The 23,855-nt window shown below is 35.9% G+C and overlaps 1 protein-coding gene across 4 annotated transcripts in view; it reads right to left on the reverse strand.

The window, feature by feature from the left end:
• LOC118270565 (octopamine receptor Oamb) overlaps positions 1–23,855 on the reverse strand; it is a 178,178-nt gene that overhangs the window by 30,701 nt on the left and 123,622 nt on the right. For all 4 annotated transcript variants that reach the window (XM_035586186.2, XM_035586185.2, XM_050698171.1 and 1 more), the window contains one exon: positions 10,719–10,861. In XM_035586186.2, coding sequence (XP_035442079.2) covers positions 10,719–10,861 — 143 coding nt within the window. The remainder of the gene's footprint in view (positions 1–10,718; positions 10,862–23,855) is intronic.

The raw sequence follows: 23,855 nt of genomic DNA on the forward strand, positions 1-23,855 counted from the left end.
GACGTTGTTGTTTTTTCAATTCATCTTTGTGAATTTTGGGAACAACAAAAATTTATTAGTTTATGTTTAGGTTAATGATTTAGTTTATTGCTTGTTCTCAAAGGGATGGTGTTAAAACTCAAATTATGTTAAAACTTAACATTGAATTTTTGCCTGAATGAAGCAGTCACTCTATTTTACTCTGCCAAAAAGCACAATTTAAACAAGACATGTTTTTTATTTAGTGACATTTACTGAAAGATAAGAGTTCAATAATATTATAAACTGAGAGAAAATTATAGAAAAAAAGTTAATGTTTCGTGGACAATTGAAACATATAATTTCCTTTACAAGAGACGACCCGCAGCTACGCTTGCAACCAACAGATTAATGAGGCTGCGTACTATATGATATAAATATTGACATAAATCAGTTGCGAACACGTGGCAACCCTGCGGCGAACGATGTGGTCACAGAGTTGAGGAACTATAGACATTGTTAGGCATTTTGTAGAGGTATTTGTGTGGTAAGTGGCGCAATACGTAGGTAATATAATTTCTCATACCTAAACAGTGCCTATCATTGTATTTTTTTATTGTATTTACTTTGCATACCTAATAATGTCTGCGGACTGCCTTGCGGGTTAAAGGCGGGTTAAGTTGCGGGAGAAGCAGGAGTAAGAACGGGGTTGTTTTAAGTTAATAACAGTCTGACTCTCCCTCTGACTTCGGCCAAGGCGGGAAAAGCCATTGGACGACTTTCTCCTATTAAAAAAGATGACCTAATAATGTATTTAAAATAGAAACAGTGCCTTTAATTTTATAAAACTATTTAGTTTATGCAAAAAGAAATACATAAACGTGCATCATACATTATCATCACGCCTGTCTCCGGTTGGAGCGGACAGAGACAATATAACGCCTTTTTTTAGGGGGACAATCATTCAATGACTTTTCCCGTCTTGGGTGAGGCGAGATGCAGTGTAACGTAATACCATAAAATATTTTTTTTTTTTTTTTTTTTTTGAGGGGCGAAAATCACTCTATGACTTCTCCCGCCTTGCGTGAGGCGAGAAGGAGTGTCAGACTCTTACTGACTAAAGACCACCCCGTTCCTACTCCTGCTTTTAGCCAGATCCCCGGTAACCTTTTACGTTGTTCGCAGCTCCAGAACAACGTAACGCCTAAAGACACGATTCTGACGTACCTCTGTAACTCAAATGACTAAACCTCTATCAATTTGCTCTAAAAAAATAAAGGCCAAATAATATACCTAATGTATTCTCCGTTTAAGAAAATCTATCTTCAAAATAGTACATTGGCTCATGCTTTAGAGTAAATAAAGACTTTACTGGGGCAAATCGTGGCAATATCTATCTATTTCTTCTAAACGCTCTGTGGCTGTACCCTATATTGACTACCCGGTTCCAATGATACTTTTTTTCCTTAGAAAATAGACTAAACGTTTGGTACAAAGTATAAGGGAAAGCGATTTCTTATTTTATGAACAGTGACATCGAGGTCTGTTTTAGTACTCACGTTGAACTATGTAGATGTAGAAATAAAAAAAATAAGAACAGTTTTCTTAAAAAACAGTGCTACTAGTTAATTAGTGCATTCGGTAAGTTTTTAGGTACATCTGCTATTATTTGTAGTGTTCAAGAAATGATCTAACAAAAAACAACTTAAATTACTAAATATTAAAGCATATTTCAGATTGCACACTACCCTACTCGTTGATAATCATGTAGAATATCATCGATATTGTAAAAAGGTTCGAGTTAACCTTTAAATCTATTAATATACATACTTTGGTATTCCTACAACCTATTTAAATGAGAATAAAGTAAATACAAAATGATTAGTCCGTAAAAGTTTTAATGATATGTAAAACTCGGGGTTGGCCTCAACTCGTTCGAAAAGTAAATAGTTTCAATTCAAAAAGGTTTGATGATATTGCATAGTTGGCTGAAAACTTTGTTAATATCCCATTGATTTCATCATTTTAGTTGATTCTGGGAACGTGGATTGTTAAATTTTAAACTTCCGCAAAATTGGTGCGGTGTTCATGATTTCATTAAAATATGAAATCTTAGTGTTGGAGAGCCATGCTTGTATTGCTCCAGCTCGGCCGGAGTGACATCACGGCCTCACAGAAAACCGGTGTTAAACAACGCTTGTGATTATGTGAGTGAGGTTACGGGGGCCCAATTATCCCCCTTCCTATTTCCCAATTCCCCAACAATCCTTAAATCCTGGAAAGACATGTTTCACTTATTGATTTTGTAATTAATTATTAGGCTTATCCATTACTTTTGTCTATTGTAAAATACATTCTATAGGTATTTATCTTTACTCTCTCTCTTTGACCATTTTTATAGCACAACGCTTTCTATTAATTAACATTGGGCAGATCACTTGATAGCAAGCGAATCACAAGTGCTTTGCCGAATATATGTTAATGAAAAATCAAATTTAAAATATAGTCTAATCTTTTATAACTTGTACCACACCACATCGTCTCGACCGATTGCGTCCCAACCAATGGATGCTGTGCCACAGTTTAACGTAAGTCGTGTTCGCTAAATATGCTGAACATTGTGCCGAGTGAATCACATTGATTCGCATGACCTGTATCCAATTAAGTAAGAGATTAAAGAATAAAGCCTAATGAGTGATTTCCTCTGGGGGGTAGATGGTGGTGTATGTGTATTTTTTTTGTGGAACACACCGGTAAGCGAGCAGACATAATTATCACCTGATGGTAAGCAATCGCCGCCGCCCATGGACGCTTGAAACACCAGAGGCGTTACAAGTGCGTTGCCGGCCTTTTGGGGTTAGGAATTTAAGGGTTATTGGGGAATCGGGGATTGGGAAGGGGGGAATTGGGCCTCCGGTAACCTCACTCATACAACGAAACACAATGCAAGCGTTGTTTCACGTCGGTTTTCGTTTAGCGTGAGGCCGTGGTTTCACTCCGGTCGAGCCGGCCCATTTTTGAAGAAGCATGGCTCTCCCACACTTATAAAATGTATATGTATGATTTATATATGTGTATGATTTTAAATTGCTAGAGGAGGCCTATGCCAAGAGGCACACCGAGATTAGGGACATTTTATAAATTCATTGTTTTGTTAACATTTTTTTGCTCTCGGAATAAAAGGCTTTATTATATGATTTTAAATTATGGACAAAAACGGTAAATATACCGTGTTAACTTAGAGATTAAGTAGAGAGGCCAATAGGCAAAAGACATTGGATGAGTCCCCCCTCCCTCCAAAAATCTGATTTTGCTACAGAGTTCGATTTTGGCACTGAGACCAGATAATCGAATAATTTGATGACCACCACTGAACCAACCCAAGTTCAATACTACAGTTTACAACACAAATTAAGTGTAATTCACACTGACTGACTCAACCCGTGCCAAATTGTGTAAGCAATGTATGTGTGCTAAGTTTAGTCGGACGGCGATTGTCCGATTGGCCGATTTACTACTGCGATAGTGTTTAGTAGGAGCACTAAATTGTTCGTGTTGTGTGTGTAGGTTGTAGTCGGTGAAGTAATAGTACATTGATGTAAGGTTTTGTGTTTGGATGAGTGTAATGAAGCTAACGAGCTTCGAGAGTACTCTGAGTATAGGATCCTTATTATATAAAGTGTTCTAAATGTATCTGCCACGGCTTTAATGGGAGGTAGTGTTGTGTTTGAAGATTACAATAGTGAAGAAATTTCGTACTACAAACCGGTTAATTCAATTTGAGAACATATTTTTTTAAATAAACGTTGTCTCTACTCTGTATAAAGTGGTTCACAAATGCGCACGATGCGATTGCTATCAATTGTTTTCATTGACAAATCGACAGAGACATGTAGATATTTTTGTATTAAAAACAAAATTACTTATTCATAATCAATCATTTATATTTACAATAAGTGAGTATACCTTAGTATAATTATTACAATTTTCTGACATTAAAATTACGTTAAGTTAGTTACTATGCCAAACATTTCGGTTCCTTCTCAAGGAAAATTAAGTGAACCTTGTAAACCTCTAATTACGCATTCAATTATGTTGGACAGTTTACATTGCCAATGAGAAACGTCAAGATATCCAATTCTAAATATTTGCATACGCTTAAATTAGATTAAAGAGGAATTGCAACCTTGTATCTTCTTCTATTTGGGTAGTATTTCGAATGGCATCATCACTTGTATACCAGTAAAATATTGGAAGAAGTCTACAAAACTCATTATCAGACCCAATATGGCCTGACCCAATTTAAACTATAACTAATGTAAGTTTAATGATACTAGGCGATATGAGAACGCCCTTAAAATAAATAAAACTTTAATGTAAAAAATAGTATATCTCCTAGAAATATGAGGTTTAGTTCCCAATCCATTATCATAAAGATTTTCTATTTTCGAAACTGTAGCTAACTAAAGCTGCGGACTATATAACGTTGTTATCGGGGATCCGGCTCGAAAAGCAGGAGTGGGAACAGGGTGATTTTTAGTTAATAAGAGTCTGACATTACCTCTCGCCTCGCCCAAGGCGTGAAAAGTCATTTGATGATTTTTTTATCTCTACACAAAAAAGTATGCATAACAAAATAAAATATACACAACTACTTCATTAAAAAAAACACGTTTGAGTTTTGATTTCAAAAGCATTTAAGCATCATGGTATAGCGATACATCATTCGATTTCATTCGAAACTCGATGTCACAACCCTATAAATAGATTCTAATTACCAAATATTGACTCGAATACTCATTCACATAAAATCGATTACGACGAACAGGTTTATTTATATACATTTGAAGGTTTCGGCTGACCAGTGAAGCCACAAGCCTTTCATTCAAGGATACTTCAAAAAGTATTTCAATGAATTGACCACACGACGCTGCTTTGGGCTGCCATTTACTTTTAAAAAGAATTCTATTGAGTAAACTTTTTTTTGTTAATTTGAGTCAGGTTTTTAGGTAGAGATGAGGTAAAAGGGTGTTCGATTGAAACAAAATATTCATCGTGTTTGATTTCTTAATGTTGTAGGTCGTGTGAGACGTATGATAGCGGTTTTGACTGCACGGTTGATGCCGTGGTTAGGCAACTGGCTGCCGTGTAACGAGTAGCGTGTTCGATTCCCGCACAAAGCAATTCTTTGTGTGATCCACAAATTGTTGCTTCGGGTCTGGATGTCACATGAATGTAAAATTGTATGTTTATAAATGCACCTACGACACAGAAGAAAAAGAAAGAAAAACAAGAGCAGAATACATTTTTCATCTCCCCTACACTTCACATGGATGTCGTTATAACCAACTATGGGTCTAGATTTGATGTAGACCAGGCAGCAGCATTCTTTGATAAACTTGAATAATTTGTTTTATGACATAGGGCAGCAAACGAGCACACAGATTCCCTGGTGGTAAGCAATCCGCGCCGCACGCGGGTTTCTTTTACCCGCAACACTAAAACGGAATTGCTAAAGTGTATTGAAGGGATCTTTGACCTTTTAAACTATGAATGGATTCCATTGACAACTTACAGTGAAGATTACATCAACCATCCAGTAACTTACTAATTATCTTTATCAAGACTAGATAGCAACCTTAAACTCCAAAGATGACATTCAAAGCGAAGCAATAACAGCTAACTAAATTCATATCACTGGCCACATTCAGCTGCAATCAACAATGAACTCTAAAACTATTTCAATAGAATCCCATTTCGGAAAGTTCCATGTTCACTGACCAAACTTGAAATTTCGCTGACAAGTGTGAAGGTCAAGCTGCTCAAGGTTGAAGACAAAGCTCTCGTGACCCTCGTTTTTGAATGTGAGAGTTGTGACGTCATTCAATCAGTCCACAGATTAAGCGTGAATAGAGGGCTCATTTCTAGCTTTTGGTGTGTGATGTGTATTTTGATTAGAGTACTATGGTACGTTGCCGTGGATGCGTTTAGCTTCCACCAATCATATTCATTGGTACACATAGCTCAGTACAGGTGGAACTAGACTCAGCTATAAAGTCAAAGTCAAAAATTATTTATTTCCAATTGACCAGAAAGGCACATTTGAATGTCAAAGCATAATATATATAATAATATTAACAATGTATGTATGTCGGTCGGTCCTCTAGTGAAGCTATTTGCTCGTTCAAGTGTGTAGATTCCTATGGAGAGGAACTAGCAAGAAACTCCATAGGTTATTTTTTTTTTCAATAAGATTCACAATACAATTCTTGGCTAACTAAGCAGTCAAAATATGTCCAATCGATAAATAATCTACACATTATAATACATTGAATTATTAGTAATGAATATGCTATAACGCGTGTATACAGTGTGTATAAATGTTTATTAGTAAGGCCGTTAATCACAATACAATGATGCTTTAAGAATATTCTATCACTATTACTATACACTACCAAAACAAAACCCAATCTAAAATCGATAAACCCAAAAAAGACAAGCAACATCGATATCACTTACAACTATCGGATCGCACACCATCGATTTATGTCACCGAATTGTTTGAAACAGTCACTCGTGTGATGGAACGCAGAGCTACCAGGGTAACAGATTGGCTTGACAGGTCGTGAGATTGAACCACTTGTTGCATTATTGACGTACATTTCTATCAGGGCTCACTTAGATATTGTTTGGGTGCCCTACAAGGATATTGAAGGGGCGTTTTGTATGATTTGTTTCTGGTAATATAAGACGCCATTTTTTTTTCAACGTTGCCCCACACTAGGATTTTCTCCTGTGTCGTTTACAAACATACAAGTTCACACATGACACCCAGCCCCGAAACAACAATTTGTGGATCACACAAAGAGTTGCTCCGCGCGGGAATCGAACCCGCTACACGTTGCACGGCAGCCAGTTGCCCAGCCACCGCCCCAACCGTGCAGTCAAACGTAGTCAAACGTATTTCTCGAATGTAGGCAAAGGTGCAGATATAACCTGGGTGTGTTTAAGGTTCTAGTGAATAGGTCACTTATGAGCAGACGTGCTCCAGCGTAGGCCGCAACAACATTTAGGTATCACCAGGGGAGATAGTCGTCACAAAAGTATGTCCACTTTTCATCACAGTTTTTAACTGATGTTGGATATGACAGTCATCAGAGGTCTCATGTCATATGCGGTGAGTCTATTTTTATACCACGGTCAAAGTTTCAGATTCCGTGGTATTATTAAAAAGAAACTGAAATATGCAATCATCGTACCACCACCTGGAGATTCAAGACGCCAACGGTTTGAATTTTTCCGAGTTTTGTGCACTTTCTAGGATTATTCAAACACCATCGAACATCGTTGAAAAAGAATCGTGAAGAAACTAGGGTTTATAATTTCTAATTTAAAGATTAAAATCGCCAACCCGCATTGAGTATGCGTGGTGATCAATGCTCAAACCTTCTTCGTGTGAGAAGAAGCCTTTGGCCAGCAGTGGCCACTTATGCGACTGTTATAATACTTTTATCCGAACCCTCTTGCTTGTCAATCACAGCTACTAACGACGCAGCCATATGTAAATAAATTATTGTTAAATGATTGTTACCATTAAGCAGTCACATTTAAGGTTTATTATCCGTGAGAAAGAAACAACTGCCTTGGATGGGTCCGTCATGTTGCGTTTTACTGCATGTTACTTATCAATTATGTACCTCAAAATCGGGGAAACACTGCGCAGAATGTGCGTAATCGGTCCTTTGGTTATGAGTCAATGAATTATTAGTTTAGACTCGTGTTGTTGGTCGAGTGTTCTGACTGTAATAGGCTAATTTGAATGTCCGTCTTGTATATTATTTTAAAATTTTAGATACGTATTTTTAATTTTCTAATGGAAACAAATACTTTCGAAGAGATACATATTTATACGTATATATAAATAGTAATAAATTACGTATTTGCATCCACTTCTAAACTATGATTCGATTTATTTAAGTATTCCTATCTTATATGACAAGCTAAAAAATACGTGTATAATATTTTTTCATTACTTAACTAACGGATTAAATAGATTTTTAATTTTTATATCCTGTCATCATCCCTATTTTTGAGCAAAAGGTCTGTTAAAGTTTAATGGGAGCCTCTCCAGTATTTTAAAATTGTTATTAAGGATAAGAAACTATAACAAACTAAACATCACACATGTTGGTACGTCAATGTGTATTAATCCACTACTGTAAATCCTGGCTTACAGGAGTTGCAAAGGTGTTGGGAGAATGAGGCGAACTTGTCTTATAAAAAAAAATTGTATGTCGTCTAGTTTACTTTAAGACATCGAGAACTGTTAATATTATACAGAGAACGGTCACCCATTTAATTGTATAAACAAGCTTCACAAGTCGGTCCGTCTGTTCATTAACCGCAAACTCCTTAATAATAAACGAGTAGGTTTCATTTAAGTAGTCAAAACTGTAACGTCAGAATAATTAACTAAGACCGAGAGGTAAATAACAATATTAAATTCCCTCCTTGCTAAAATAATTGTTTTAACTCCATTATCATTAAAATTAAACGACAAACTGCTAACATTAAAAATATTTACCTTCACCAAGGCTCAATGGACGCAAGCCTAGAAATTCCCATTTACCGCGGTCTAATAATGTCACTGAAAACACCGCCTAGATACATAACGAATTCAAAGTAAACTGAATCTTATTTTCTCTCGCATAAATTCAATATTCCCACGGCAACTTCAAAGAATTCCTTTCTATTACACGGAAAATGAACGCCTATATCTTTGCGAACAAAGTTTAAAATCAGTTAAAATGATATCTAATAGTATGCTGTTGGATTTGATACTTTATTTTGAAGGGAATAAGGTTCAGAGTTGCAGTGGAGTATTTGTTGGCCCTTTATGTTTGTAGCATCTGCCGCTGCAGGGCGCTTATGGCGTCTAATTACTGAAAATGATGGTACCTTGTGATATTTCACGGGATTTAGAGCATTCATTTGTTATTTTCCTAACTCTTCTCTCTTTGTTATTAGTGGAACAATTACCAGTGAGTACCAGGCGTACATGAGTTCATTTACCTTTAACACGTTTGGTATGATGACTTTGCTTCAAATTTTTGTATGTATGCGTATGCTATATTTTTACTAACTTGCAAAGTTTTGTTTTCTTGTTTTCTAATAATATCTTCTGATTTACTTCCAAGACAGTTATTCATGTTCCTAGAACGCACCGGACTTCTCTGTTCCAGTGTTTCCATAGTTATATCTACTGTAGATTCTGGCTTACAGGAGTTGCAGCGGTTTTGGAAGGATATGGGGGTTTGCACCATTAAAAAATTGCAATTTATCAAAGTCCTTTCTTAGTAAATGCCTATCGTCATAACATTTATCTGCATGCGCAATGTAAGCCCGAAATCCGTACATTGGTTTAGGCTGTGAGTTGATAGATCATCGCGATGTCAGTCAGTCAGTCACCTTAGAGTTATATATATTTAGATAAATTTCATTCAAAAAAACTACACAACTGTTCTGCATAAACATTTTCAACGATAAATAAACAGTCCTAAGCTCATCAAAAAAGTATTACGATCATAACTCCTTGTCAACAAGACATAATACAACTTTAGCATTGCAATAAAACTATCCGAGAGCGTCTTACATAGACTTTACTCGAGTTTATTTAACTTTTTTCATCAAACAGCGTTCTGAAGGGAAAAATGGTGAATATCCAAATCTGTCATCTATTACGAGGTGGTTCGGCTTTGAAGAGGTTTTATCATCGCTCGGCTTAAGCGAAAAATGTAAGGCGTATCTCTTATATGTATTTTACCCCCTTCGCTTCGGTAGCTGTTCATGTATTTCGCGTTCAAAAATGTTTGAAGTACTTTAGGTTTCTTTTTGGCTGTAGCGTCTTTTGGTTTATAAAACACGTGTATGGTTAATAGGAGTGAGATTTTTAGCTTGTTAATTATATTGGTACTTATTGTAATGTAATGGTTACTTAACTTAGTACTTAATAGAGTTTTCGGAACAAAATCGTAACTAAATAGTTTAAGTAATCATTAAATGTCTCTGAGTACGGTAGTTATATAAATAAAGGATTTAAAAAACATTCAATTTAGTATTTGTTATCTATAAATACTTATAGTATTAGGATGAATGCTAGAGGTTAATAAAATTATTATTTTTTGTTAAACTTGTTGGTATAAGGGCCGCCATACGCGGTCTGTTTAAAGCAGTCGGGGTCGACCGATTTCGACTTCAAGTTATGACTTCATAGTGAACTATAAATTTCTACGTACATACATATAGGTACGGACTGCGACTACTCGAGCAGTTAACTTAACTTCTCAAGTACTCCGGTGCAGTTATCAAGTCTTCTGTAGTTATCAATGTCAGCTTTAAGCTGTTGACTCTAACTAACTGCAAGAGCGGTCCGTGTATGTGAATCATAGGGTAACTGCTTACAGTCCGTGTATGGTGGCTCTAAGTCAATAGGGATGATGACTGGGTCAAAAATAAATTATTACAACGTTTCAATACATTGAAATATTAAAAAATTAATCACACTCTCATTCATACATTTGCTGAGCTACCTAATTTTCAAATTTTTCTAGTAAATTTTCTAGAAATATAGTCTGCTATTTGACGTCAGCAACGTATGACGTCATAATAACAGAACACGTTTTCCCTTTGTCAGCTGTAGAACAAGCTTAGCCCAAGTAATGATGGAACAGATCTTTATTTATAAAATAACAAAATCTCACCTCAAACACTTCTCTAGTGGCTGAGAAGGGCAGCACAGCGACGCCGACCAACAGGTCAGCGACCGCCAAGGACACGATGAACAAGTTGGTGACACTGCGCAGCTTCGAGGAGCACAGCACTGCCGCTATCACTAGGCAGTTACCTGCAAACAATCATAAATATAATCTTTAATAAATGCTCAGAAAGCGACACATTAAAATGTGAACAATTGGCAATGTAGTTTTAGTACGGGACTGCATGTTGCAAAATAGAGAGGGACGTGATTTGTAACGTAACGCGATACCCGTAATGTGCCACACATTATGTTAAAGGGAAATCCAGCCATGACATCTCTTCTTTGTTTTTTTTTGCTTCATGGTAACTACTCTGGTGTTGCGACTGTCGGCGACATCGATAGCTATAAGGTAATCCGCCAGTTTGTTTAACTATCATATGAAAAAAGGTAAAAATGTGGCCGGTATAAGGCTCGCCACCTATTACATGGGTCTTACGCACGTCTGCCACCCCTACGGGGATTAAAGGCGGACGTTAAATAAATAAATAATGGTGCTTCGCTAAAGAGTGTATAACATGCAAAAATACGAAACATTGTCACAACATAACTTATTTTTACTCTAAACACCTTCTAAATAACAAACAGCTGATTTTACTACAAAATAAACAGCTCGTTCAAGTTCTATAAATAAACGTATTTTATTTACTTCTATTCATAAATTCCTAGCAACTGGTCTCTATTATAGAAAAACACGATGAACGGTAAAAATGTACTGTAGTCGACAGTTTCTTTGAAAGAACGTCAAAGAAATATCTCAGAAAAGGATTGTATTAAATATAGACCTTATATTTAGTCTCATAGCGACGCTTTTGAGTACTGCAATTAGTTGCAAAAATGTTATAAAACTATTTTCTTTGCGTAGAAGGTTTATTGTGAGTAAGAAAGGATATTAAAAATTGCATTACTTAAGCAAAATATTTAAGTACTTTGTATATTTAATCGTTTCGAATGTTTCTATATTTTAACACTACTGCTTAAAATATAGAAAGATAGTTAACACTCAAAAAGTATTGTAATCAAACAATATTCGAACAAAAAGGTTTTGGTTAGGAAACAGCACTATCAAAAAGTAATCCTTATTTAATGAAAATCCTTATCTATTTAAGTAATACATTATTTATTGAAAAAATATCTCAATAATCTTGTATTATCTTACATAAATCCTAATAATCCTAAAATGAAAATTATTTTTGTCAGTCAACTAATGACACAGTAATAAAAAAATAAAATATATCAATTTTCCTAAAAAAAAGTAACTCTCAATAGAAGTGTCGAATGAAAAACATTGTAAAATCTATGAGTACTTTTGGAATGGAACATTAAATTCGCTAACGAGATGGGAGGGGCGTGAAAAGCCGACTGCTAGTACGACTTGCATTTAAGATTCTTTTGGTCATTTATCAAAGAAAGTGCCTTTTGACACAAAGTTTGTGATTTTTTTAATTTTAATTAATATTTGTTTAAAGAAGTTTATAATCATATACGTAGTTAACTTTTCTCTAGATTTTGTCCTGTTCTAGGTATCAAGAATTTTGTTATATAAAACCACAATAATATTTTATGGTAAAGATAATATTTTGATAGATTTGTATCTGTATGTAGCTATGCCAGGAAGATATAATAGCTATGCTATAAAACTATGTGATCATTTCCACTAATACTAAACTGTGTGAAGAAGATGCGCAGCTCGAATATGCGATGCAGTGATAGTAGGGAAGCCATCAATAGTACACATCCATAGCACGCATCTATAGCATACATCCACAGCACGCATCCATAGCACGCATCCATAGCACGCATCCATAGCACGCATTCATAACACGCATCTATAGCACGCATCTTTCTATACAAAAACAAAGCTTAGCTGACTCCGTTTCCACCAGTGTACCAATAAATATGATTGCAAGAAGTCAAACGCATCCAAACCAACGTAGCATAGCACATCTCCGGTGGAAGAGCACACTTATGCTTATTAATTTTCCGCATAAAAACATTTCTTTGGAAAACAGTAAGACAGATCGATATTAATAACAAGAACCAGACACATTCATAAATAACAATGTAGGAGAAAGTACTAAAATAAATTGTTCATTCCATCTCCAAAACGAAAACGTCTACTTAAAAATTCTTGCCTTGCTGTCAGGAGACGGTAATTTATTGCAAAAACCGAATCGACGCACAAGTTTTCACATCGATTATTCCCCGCAAATAATCGAATATCGAATCGCAAAACTTTCAATGAAGTTAGTCTCAGGGTATCGAGTAGGTGATTTTAATCGATTTCCCCAAAAGAAAATTGTATTTTTTCCCTCTTACATATCGTTGAAAGTTTTACCGAGTTGGCAGTTTTCGATTATATCAATTACTAAGGTATATTGGATGGAGCAATCTTGTTAGATAGGTGGCTTTTATGTTATGTATCTCTTTACGTCACTTTGAAACTTATGTACATAGATATTGGTGTTATTTTTAGTTGTACAACGTATTTATTTACGACAGTTTTGTTGATTTAGCGATCGCTAGTCGGATTGGCAAGCTGGTAGTAAATTCGAAAGTAAGCATTACTTTTTCAAGCATGGTCTAATTCAATATTTTTATTTATTAACACGCTTTTATTAGGTCGACCTATATGTGTGTAACTATGTAATCAATTCTATGAAAACTAATTTAACCATCTTCTAAAGATTGTAGCGTTACGAAAATTGGCAGTTGTATGTGATTTTGATGACAATACAAAAATAAAGTACTGTCGAGCTGATCTGATGATAGAGCCACGTACATCTATAAAAGCGTGTTTTTTAAACTATTATCATATTTCTATGTTCAGCAGTGGACGTTCTGTTGCTAAAATGATGATAACGATGACGTAAATCAGTCAGTTAATCCTTTGCACTTGTTAATACAACACCAACGAGGCAGTAAAGCAACTTTTGATAGAAATAATATCTTTTATCCTTACACAAAGAACTCTTCTATTTTTATCCTACCCTTTAAAACTAATCCCATTATTTACGAACACCAACTAATAAATAAAAAACGACGCCCACGCTAGAGCGAGAGGAACGGGCATGAAAGAGATAGCACTAAGATAATTAACTAAAACGCTTCGTGTTAGGATAATTAGTAAACAGACAGAGAGACTAAACTAAGTATTGAAATACCAAGACAACATAACATTGCGTCAAAGGATTTCAAAGCTTTTGATGTGTTGGTTTGGTGGGGAGTCAATCTATCGACAATTTTCCTAGTAGAACGACGAGCGACGCTGTTTTCCTAGTACTCTAAGTGGTATGAAGTAAATGGCTTGGTGCTGTTTTGTTAGTTGTCTAAAGTCGTGTGAATTAGAGGAAGTCGTTCGTGGTATTGCTTTATTGTTTAATTTTGGATAGTAATGTAGACTATTAATAAAAATAATGTATTGAGTAAACTGTATCATAACTTTAGTAAGACATACTAAATTATTTATTATGTTATCAGATTACTCACGTAACTGTTTGACGAGGAACTCGACTACTTTTAAGCCATGCTAGCGGTTCATATATGTTGTCCGTCGTGTGTCGCGGAATGTTAATGAATATGAGCTTCTAACATGGCATGAAATTAGTCGAGTTTCTCGTAAAACAGTTAAATGAGTAATTTATAAAATTGCGCATAAAATGATCTTCCTTAATTACGTGTATTTTATATATTCAATGGAGATGACACTCTAACACGAAGAGGCTCTTAGTACACCCGATTGCCAATTAGTTATGTTTTATCCATTTGTCAACAGCCAAGGGTCTGATACAAACATCCATACATAAACTCACGCCACTATCCCATATTGTCGCAAATAAAAACGATATAGTTATTAATAAACTTAACTAACTCAAAAGCTCAATAAAAACTGTACTACGAACAAGCGATGAGTTTGCAAATTCAACACTATTCAAATAGGCGACCCTTTCGTGCCCTAAGCTAAAGAGCTAGGCCGTCGAAGCAATTCTTATGCTCTATTAAGCTAACTGTATAACCTCTCCATTATCGTGGCTTACAAAGAACAGGCTTATAGGTTTAGCGCCAAGGAAGATATATTCATGTCTCATCGATGACTTTGATAAAATTTATTATCTTTGCGTTCCAGGAGTATTTTTTGGAAGTTCTTTCAACATCTACTCCCTTAAGTCTTTGACTGCGAATAGAAAACTGTCACAGGTGACCCCCGTGGCGTTTAAAGTGTTAAAAAATTAGTTTATTTTTGATTTTCATTTGTCCTGGATCTTGGAGTTCGGACCTGACTTTATGGCTGTGTTGGAGTACTTTAAATAATAGCTATTCTTGCTTAAGATATTGTTGTTGAACTTTCATAGAAAAATAAACCTTATATTGAAAAAACAAAAGTAGAATCTTTATTGAAGCAAAAAACATGATTTAGACAATTAATTCAATCTAAATTAGACTGTAACAACCAGATACAAAGTTAAAATTTGTCTAAAAATATATAATTTCCCCTTTAAAGTGTACCTTTGCACAGCTGTTTATGAAATAGAGGTTTCAAAGAGCTACCATATCTATTAACAGTTCATATTTAGAGTTTGCATTTGCGAATCCCCATACGATTATCGGCCTGCTTTGCAGCACGGTAATTATAGCAATTTCGCGTTAGGCCTGATCATTATAGGCCTATGGCGTTACCGTAATTTCGGCCGGGGACAATTTCCGGCAGATACGGGGAGGCCTTGAAAGTAATGGGAGGTGAATGCAGTTTTGTGTCGTGTTAATGTTTGTGCGATTTCATAGGGTTGGCTACGGTGGATTCAGGTTAATGAGTTGAGAGAAATGGTTTAAGTGTGGGAGTGCCATGCTTTGGCACGAATGGGCCATGATACCACGGTCTCACAGAAAACCGACGTGAAATAACGTTTGTGTTGTGTTTTGGTGAGTAAGTGAAGTTACCATAGCCCATTACCTCCTTTTCCCAATCTTCCCAATCCCTGATTCCCCAATAACTCTTAAATTCCTAACCCCCAAAAGGCCGGCAACGCACTTGTAATACGCTCCTTATTACATGGGACTTATAATACAAATGGTGAAAAGTGGGTGTACATTGTATAGTGGCATTACGTGCCGTAATGTGCACCTCTGCCTAACCCTTCGGGGATAAAAAGAGGTGACGTTGCACTAATAAAATTATGTAGTAGATTCTTCGTCACAAACCGGCTTTACCAAAGAAAATCATCTTTATCCCTCGAAAAGTACACCAAAAATCTAAAAAGGGATCCGAAATCTCTAACAATCTGTTGTTTTCTTTTCATGGACCAATCGAAACAGATGCCGGTGACGAGAAAACGGAAAAATATTGGAAAAACTTCTAAATAAATAAATAAATAACGAATGCGAGCACTGGGTCTTTCAATACCCTTGTTACTATCAAAAAGGTTTTATTGGGCCTTTGTACTTCGATACTGGCCTCGAAGATACTAGTTTTAAATTATGAATGACGTTTAACTCTCAGTGGCCTGTACTTTTGCGAAGAAGTAAGTTCGATAGTTTTTCTATTATTTTGAAATCTGTTCTCTTTTACGGCCAGTTTCAATAAACTATTGATTTGTTGATTTGTTGCTAGTAGACTAGTTCAGTGAGCTACGGAATTGGTTAAAAGTTCAAGAAAAATTAGAATTAGAATTAGAAAGAAAAGAAATAGAAAAATTAATCATGGGCATCTAAGGGTTGGAACATGGATGGAAAAAGTATCTTAAAAATATGTGTTTTAATGAAATACTCCACTTTATAACGTGGAACTCATAAAGTGCCTAATAAATTAATGAAGTGTGTTTTAATGTGTGCTCCTTAGTATCAGATGGCTTTGCGTTTAAAGTAATCGAAGCGAGAGCGCGTTTAGCGCACTGATTGGCCGACTCGAATAAATCAACCATTATTAGGTTATGTTAAGTAATTTGTACGATAATTTCTGTACTTCATCAATTATTTAAGTTTAACATCACTATTAGGGTGCTTTTCCACCAGAGATATGCTATGCTACGTTATTGTGGATGCGTTTGGCTTCCACCAATTTTATTCATTGGTACACATAGTTTAGCACTGGAGGAAATGGATTCAGCTTTTTATATGGAAAGATGCGTGCTATGGGTGGCTTGATTGTAGGTACAATCGATACATCGCCCACTCGAACTGCACATCTTCCTCGAACAGCTATACCTATAGCTTAGTATCGGTGAAAACGACCACATAATATCACAGCTTAGCTATTACATCTTCGTAGCATAGCTAAATAGCACATCTGTGATAGGAAAGCACCCTTAACATATTTGATTGGTATTGTCACTGAGCCACAACCACATTTCCAATACTGATATAATATTAAATGCGGTTAAGCGAACGTGGGATTTCACCAATGAAGAGCTCAAACTGCATAGTTGTGTGATTCTCTACTGGCAGACTAGTGATGTAGGTAAAAATTTGTTATACATGTTTAGTTCCGGACTTGTATGACTGTATAGTTATGACTGCACGGTTGGTGCGGTGGCTGGGAAACTGGCTGCCGCGCAACGGGTAGCGGGTTCGATTCCCGCACGGAGCAACTCTTTTGTGTGATCCACAAATTATTGTTTCGGGCCTGGGTGTCAAATATGAACTTGTATGTTTGTAAACGCACCCACGACATAGGAGGAAATCCTAATGATGGGCAACATAATTTTTTTATAAAGAAAAAAATAAATGTTCCGAGAACATTAAGAATTTGTAAATATAATTTGTATTCTAATGATACAATGAAAGAAAGAAAGGATTTCTTCATCCATTCATTCATCATTATGGGTCCCTAGTGTAGCTTGAAACTAATCGAGAACCCTTGGTTAATAGTTACGTGTGAAAGTTGTACAAATTTATTATTTAGTGTGTGTCATGATAGTTGTGACTACAAATTATCGTCACCAACATTATTATAACCAATATAGTACGCCATTCAGATTTACCTATAAAATTATTGTCAGTCACTTTATGAATAACATCATTCATTATATAACATTATTCATTACTTCGGAAAATATCTACAACAAAACATTAATAGATTCCCCACCTAAATTGGAACGTTTCTACTAATAATTCTATTTCGAATCGGTATTGGGATATCGAATCAGCATTTCCACATTTCAATTCGAATATCTTTTACCTATAAACCGATATTTTATTGTTTTGCTAGTCACGCAAATCTATTTTGTCTGTATACTTTTGTCTGAATAATGGTTCCAGCGGCTTTGTCTGCCCTGAATATTGTATTTTTACATAGAATCAGTGCGTCGACTGACCTGGCGTTGGGCGATGGAGATTTTCCATTTTAATATTTTTGTGTAATGATATTGAATTAAGAATGGTGTAAGGTGTTTGTTTATAAAAATATTTTAAGGTATAAGCAGATAATTATAATCAAGTGATCCTGATGGTAAGCAATTGCCGCCGCCCATGAACACTCGAAACACCAGAGGCGTTACAAGTGCGTTGCCGACCTTTTGGGGGTTAGGGATTCAAGAGATGTTGAGGAATCGGGGAATGGGAAGATCGAGAAGGGGGTAATTGGGCCTCCGGTAACACTCACACAATAAAACACAACGCAAGCGTTGTTTGACGTCGCTTTTCTGTGAAGCCGAAGCATGGCTCTCCCACACTATAATTACTGTAGTCTAGATTCAACTCAACAACTCAATTTTCATCACAAATCAGTATCTTATCAAGACAGAGAAATCTTCCGCCAAACAAAACCGAGTTATTCCAACAAAAATCAGTCTTCTAGCATCCACCGCCATTACACAAATCTCATAGCTACTCCATAGTACAATAGGTCCCTATCTATTCCTTTATCATACTTCAATTCCTTCGATAAAGATTCCCACAAAGAAAACAGGGTTCCGTAATAAATAATGGCATACAATGGCCCGTTTGTATGTATTGTTCAACTAAATGTATGTGGAAGCAATATGTTGCTTTGAAAATTCGACATATAATATGTTTTATGGCGATCTGAAGTTACCTCTTGACCGCACAGCTGGTGTTGTTTAGTGATACAGTACTATTTACGTGTGAAAGGGCGCTGTCAACTGGGACTGGTCAGCTCCAGACTGTATTAATTTTGTTGTCCTCAAGATTATTTTCTTTTTCTATCTCTTTGACTGAATATTGGTGTTACATTGTTCTCACATAGTTGAAGCAATCGAAACAATGTTAGCAACTATTGTATTGTTAACCTGATTGAAAAAAATAACCTATGAAGTTTCGGCCGTCGAAACTCGTTCATCTCCATAGGAATCTACACATTGGAACGAGCAAATTGCTTCACTAGAGGCCTGACCAACCTATTATATTTGCTTTTACGTTCTAAAGTGCCTTCTTAGTCTATTTAAGTTGTCGCGGGTTAAGTTTATTAAGAAACCAAAGATGTCATGGTCCACACGTAAACTACTAAGTAACCTGCTAAGCAATAGGTGCCTATTGCTTAATATCAAGTGATCCGCCTGGTAGTTTGCCACTCTATTCCATAAAAAAACCAACATAACATTCATTCATCTATCTCCTTCTTCATAGAATCTACGCGTTATTTCGTTATTCAAAGCTATTCGATTTGTCTGTTTAGTGATGAATGATAAATTTCATCAATACATACAATGGCTTGTATTACTACAATCGAATGCTCGATTGATTTATCAAATGTATATGTAGATATTTCTATTGTAAGGCAGTGAAGGTTTTATAAGGAAATATCATTATTTTTGTATGCCAACGCAGCGCAGTGAAAGGTTTACGTTGTGGCCTGTGGCTTCCATTTTGTATTTTTGTTTCTTATTTTATTAGAGTTAAGGAAGTATAAATGACTTTAACCTTTGTAGTCAATGCAGCGTTGATTTGTAATGTCTTTCATATGTTACGTTTTAAGGGGAAAAGGAGATCCAAATGCCAGTCATCATTAACAATAATTGACAGCTCGTGATAGTCCTCTGCTGAAACTGCTTTGGGCGTTCTTCAATACATGAGACGCCTTATCATAATCTTCACAATTGGTAGTAGTTAGTAGGTTTATTGGAGAATGCATCTGCCCGATCTATGTCAAATGTGTGGTCTCTTACATACATAGCCAGTTTATACATACCCTTAAGTAAAATATGTAAGTACTAACAGATGTATTTTTCTCTACTTACACACATGACTAACCGAACAAAATGGTGAATAAATCAGCACAAGTAAACTATTAGTGTAACATTTTTAACAATGTAAACACTCGTCTGTGTTTACTTTGTGATTGAAACGTATAGTCCCCAATGTAATCGCCTAATGGAGTCTTCTCGTCCGAGCGGGCCCACCTTATGTACGAAATATGTTGACAGAATGTCCAGTTGGAACAAAATTTGAATTTTTTAGGTGTGATAAATGATATTTACTTCTGTAAATAGGTTATAAAATAACACTTTTACATGTCAATATTTCAAATAGCTAGATCTTTTTATGGAGCTATATTGCCGGAACACCATTACTTGCAACCAGTCTGGAGACTATATCTACCAAACTAGACACCATACAAACTCAAAAGTCACCACACATCGACAATATTAAAATGGACTTAGAAGAGATAGCATTAGCGGCCGGACTGGCGGCTAAGTATACAGCGCTACGCTAAATAGTGTTGGTGCAACCAGGGCGAGTAACACTCTATAGAGCTGTATACATTTTATTGGTGGCGACGACTGGATGCAACTGGAAGGTTTATAAGCAACGTCACGTCTTTTATTCCCAAAGAGGTAGATAGAGGTGACTTGCACATTGCGGCACGTAATGCTGCTATACAAAGTACACCCACTTTTCACCATTTATGTTATAAGTCCCGTGTAATAGGGGGTGAACCTATTGCCATATACTGGGCACAATTCCAGACTCCGTTTTACAACTGAGAAGTTTTGAAAAAAGCCCATCAATAACCAGCAGGCAATGGTCTTTTTTGGTTTTTTGCCCGAGCAGGGAATCGAACCCTAACCACTCGTCAACGAGCCAAAGCCAAAGCCAAACTACTCGACCAACGAGGCAATTTATAAGTATAAAATAGGGGAAACGTTGGTACGGAAACATAGCAAAGTATTAATGTGCAAATTAAGACTTCAACCTACAAAGAAGCACTAATGAGTTCACCTTCTTATTTTACCTCTAACATGGCTCAGGTATAAATGAATGCCGGCTTCATAAAGACCGTATGCTTTTATTCTAAAGCGTGGCGCAAATGTCATGAGTTTGAATCTGTTTCATCTCAGAATTTATTTGAAGTCAGTGTCCTTTCCCAAAATGTGAGTACTCATTTCTGTTTTTAAATGAGCAACGGTTGAGATGTTTTACGTTTTGATGAAATTCGATTTTTAGACGAAATTAGATTTTTTTTTTGGTTTTGTGGAGTTTAGTTGGTTTGATGGATGTGGTTAAAGGTTAGTTCTCTGTTACATGAGACTCATGACATTATTAGAGATTAACTGCCGCACTCAGAAACCTTTAATGATTACTTAAACTATTCCTTAGTAACGGTTTTGTATTGAAAACAATTGCTTGGGTTAAATAAATTACACCATTTTTTTGTAAAAAACCCAAGTCTCGCAGCTCAGTTTTCTACCGTCAAAATTGTGAGATCCATGTAACTGGTACCAAGTCGGTTAATCTATTTAGTGTCTACTTGAAGGACCTTCTGGTTAAGTTATTACTATTATCATGCCAATATAAAAATATTTAACGTTTTAAACAAATAGATACTTCAGGACATCGCTTGATTTGATTATTAGTAATCACACTACACAGCACGACGGGCCAGCGACCAACCTGAACGAGAGTTACAATCGCGTGAGGCGCGAGAGACTGAATCTAATATAATATTGTAATATTCATTTTGTTTTCATGCGATGTCCAAGTCGATCTATTTGTTTAAAACGTTAAATATTTTTAATATTGGCATGATAATAACTTATGAATAACTTAAGACAGAAGGTCCTTCAAGTAGACACTAAATAGATTAACCGACTTGGTATTACATGGATCTCACACTTTTGACGGTAGAAAGACTGAGCGCGAGACTTGCGTTTTTTACAGGATGTTTTTGATGGGATCTCACTTCTTTTTGTAGAGCCTTTCTTTTTGATACCATCTACTTCTAACGAATTTTGTTAAAGGTCTTATGATATTTTAGAGAATGACAAAAATGAAATAGACACGAACCATCACCAGGTAGTACGAGACAATCCGGTGTGGGCATGGATGGTCATTCACATACAGTATTTCCGAATCCATTGCGACTACTAGTACTGGTAGATATGCAAGATGTAAGAATACAATTAATACTTAAACGTAACTTTGGTCTCGTTATTTCGACCGACACTATTAAGTAATTATATTTGAAGACTAAGGTATTTATGTAAGTTCCTTAAAATTAACCAAACAACATCCCAATCGTAAGCAAATAATATCAGTAAACTAATGAGCAAGCCTTTTAGTCGTAAATGTAATTAATAAAGTCGTAATTTCGATTGATAAATGAAAATCGCAAACTTATAGGTTAGGTTTCGAGGCACATCCGAACAGCATGAGGGCGCTCGCACGTATGCGTGCGGCTGCCGCTCGCTCGAAGGCATTCACATTTCATTGTTCTGTCATTTTGGCGTATATTTTGCTTGTCAGTCATAGAGTAAAATAGAGGCCAGTCTGTCTGTAAGGAGCGCGCTAACAATTTATATATAACAGAGATTTAAATTATAATATATTGTTTTATTAGATTTTCGTACTTCAAGACATGTCCAATCATGTGTTTTTCATTACGTCGACCATTTTACAAGTAATAATGTTGTTCAGTTTCATGGGCTAAACACACCCTTACCCACCCTATACCCCCTCCCTTGCCTCATATGGTAGGTACCTATCTACACCTATTAAATTTATAACCACCACCAACCACCAACTGCATAAATAACTTTGTAATCCCATATATTTATATGGGATTACAAAGTTATTGATGCAGTTGGTGTATTTGGAAAACTGGACCGAAATTACAAAATATTTAAGTTTTCCCATGATTAAGACACTAAACTCTATATGTATTCCAAATATGAAGCTTCTAAGTCTGCTAGAAGTGCCTTGGACTTTTGATGATCGGTGAGTCAGTGAGTGACAAAATTTAGAAACTTTAACAAGTTGTCTTTCTTAAACTACTGGTCCAAATTGACTGAAATTTTAAATATTCCGTGTTTATACAATGCCGGATTAGTTACTGAAGATTCAGGTTTCTTGCTTTATCCACAACCGAATTATAGGGGGTCGAAAAAGGCCCGAATTGCTTCGAGAAAAGGATGGTACGGCCGTGCCGCTTTTTTTTGCTCGACTTGGCGGGGGCACTGCCGTGCCCCCAGATAAATGAATCTATGTACGGCAATAAGTCTAATAAATAAAATTGTGTGTCTGTTTTTAATAATGAAATAACCGCTTCTTACTACGTGCATATTTGAATATACAGCAAAATATTTTTTTGATAGGATACTTTTTATCCCACGGGAATACGGGCGAAGCCGCTGGCAGAAGCTAGTACTTCAATACAAAAAGTTTGAGAAAGTTTTTTACATAATTACGTTCAGGTAGTTAGGCAGATTTTTTTAAAGGAAAACGGTGCTAATTACATTTTGTTCAACCTGAGTATCTGAGGTACATCGGTACCGGCGCTGTTTTGTTTTTCTATTCCGGACGGCATTTATTTTCGTAGCCCCTCTAATGGACGACACCCGATACCTTTTAATTACATTTGCGAAAAAGCAAAACACTTCCCTTTTTCTTCGGAAACAATAACTTTGAAGAAATATAAAAAAAAGTTTTTTTTAAAATGCTATGAAATATAAATGGAATTTTAGCCGATTTCAAAAAAGTTTCAGAATCAGTTTTGACTTGTTTATGTATTTTTGTGCGCAATTATCTTGCGTTTGGCTTAACCGATTTTGATGCGGCTTTTAGCATAATATTTTTCAAAATTAGGGAAATCTTTTAGACATATCATGTCTTAAAAAAATGGAGGCGATAAAGA

This window comes from Spodoptera frugiperda, chromosome 13, assembly GCF_023101765.2.
Source record: "Spodoptera frugiperda isolate SF20-4 chromosome 13, AGI-APGP_CSIRO_Sfru_2.0, whole genome shotgun sequence".
In the NCBI taxonomy this organism is placed as follows: domain Eukaryota; kingdom Metazoa; phylum Arthropoda; class Insecta; order Lepidoptera; family Noctuidae; genus Spodoptera; species Spodoptera frugiperda.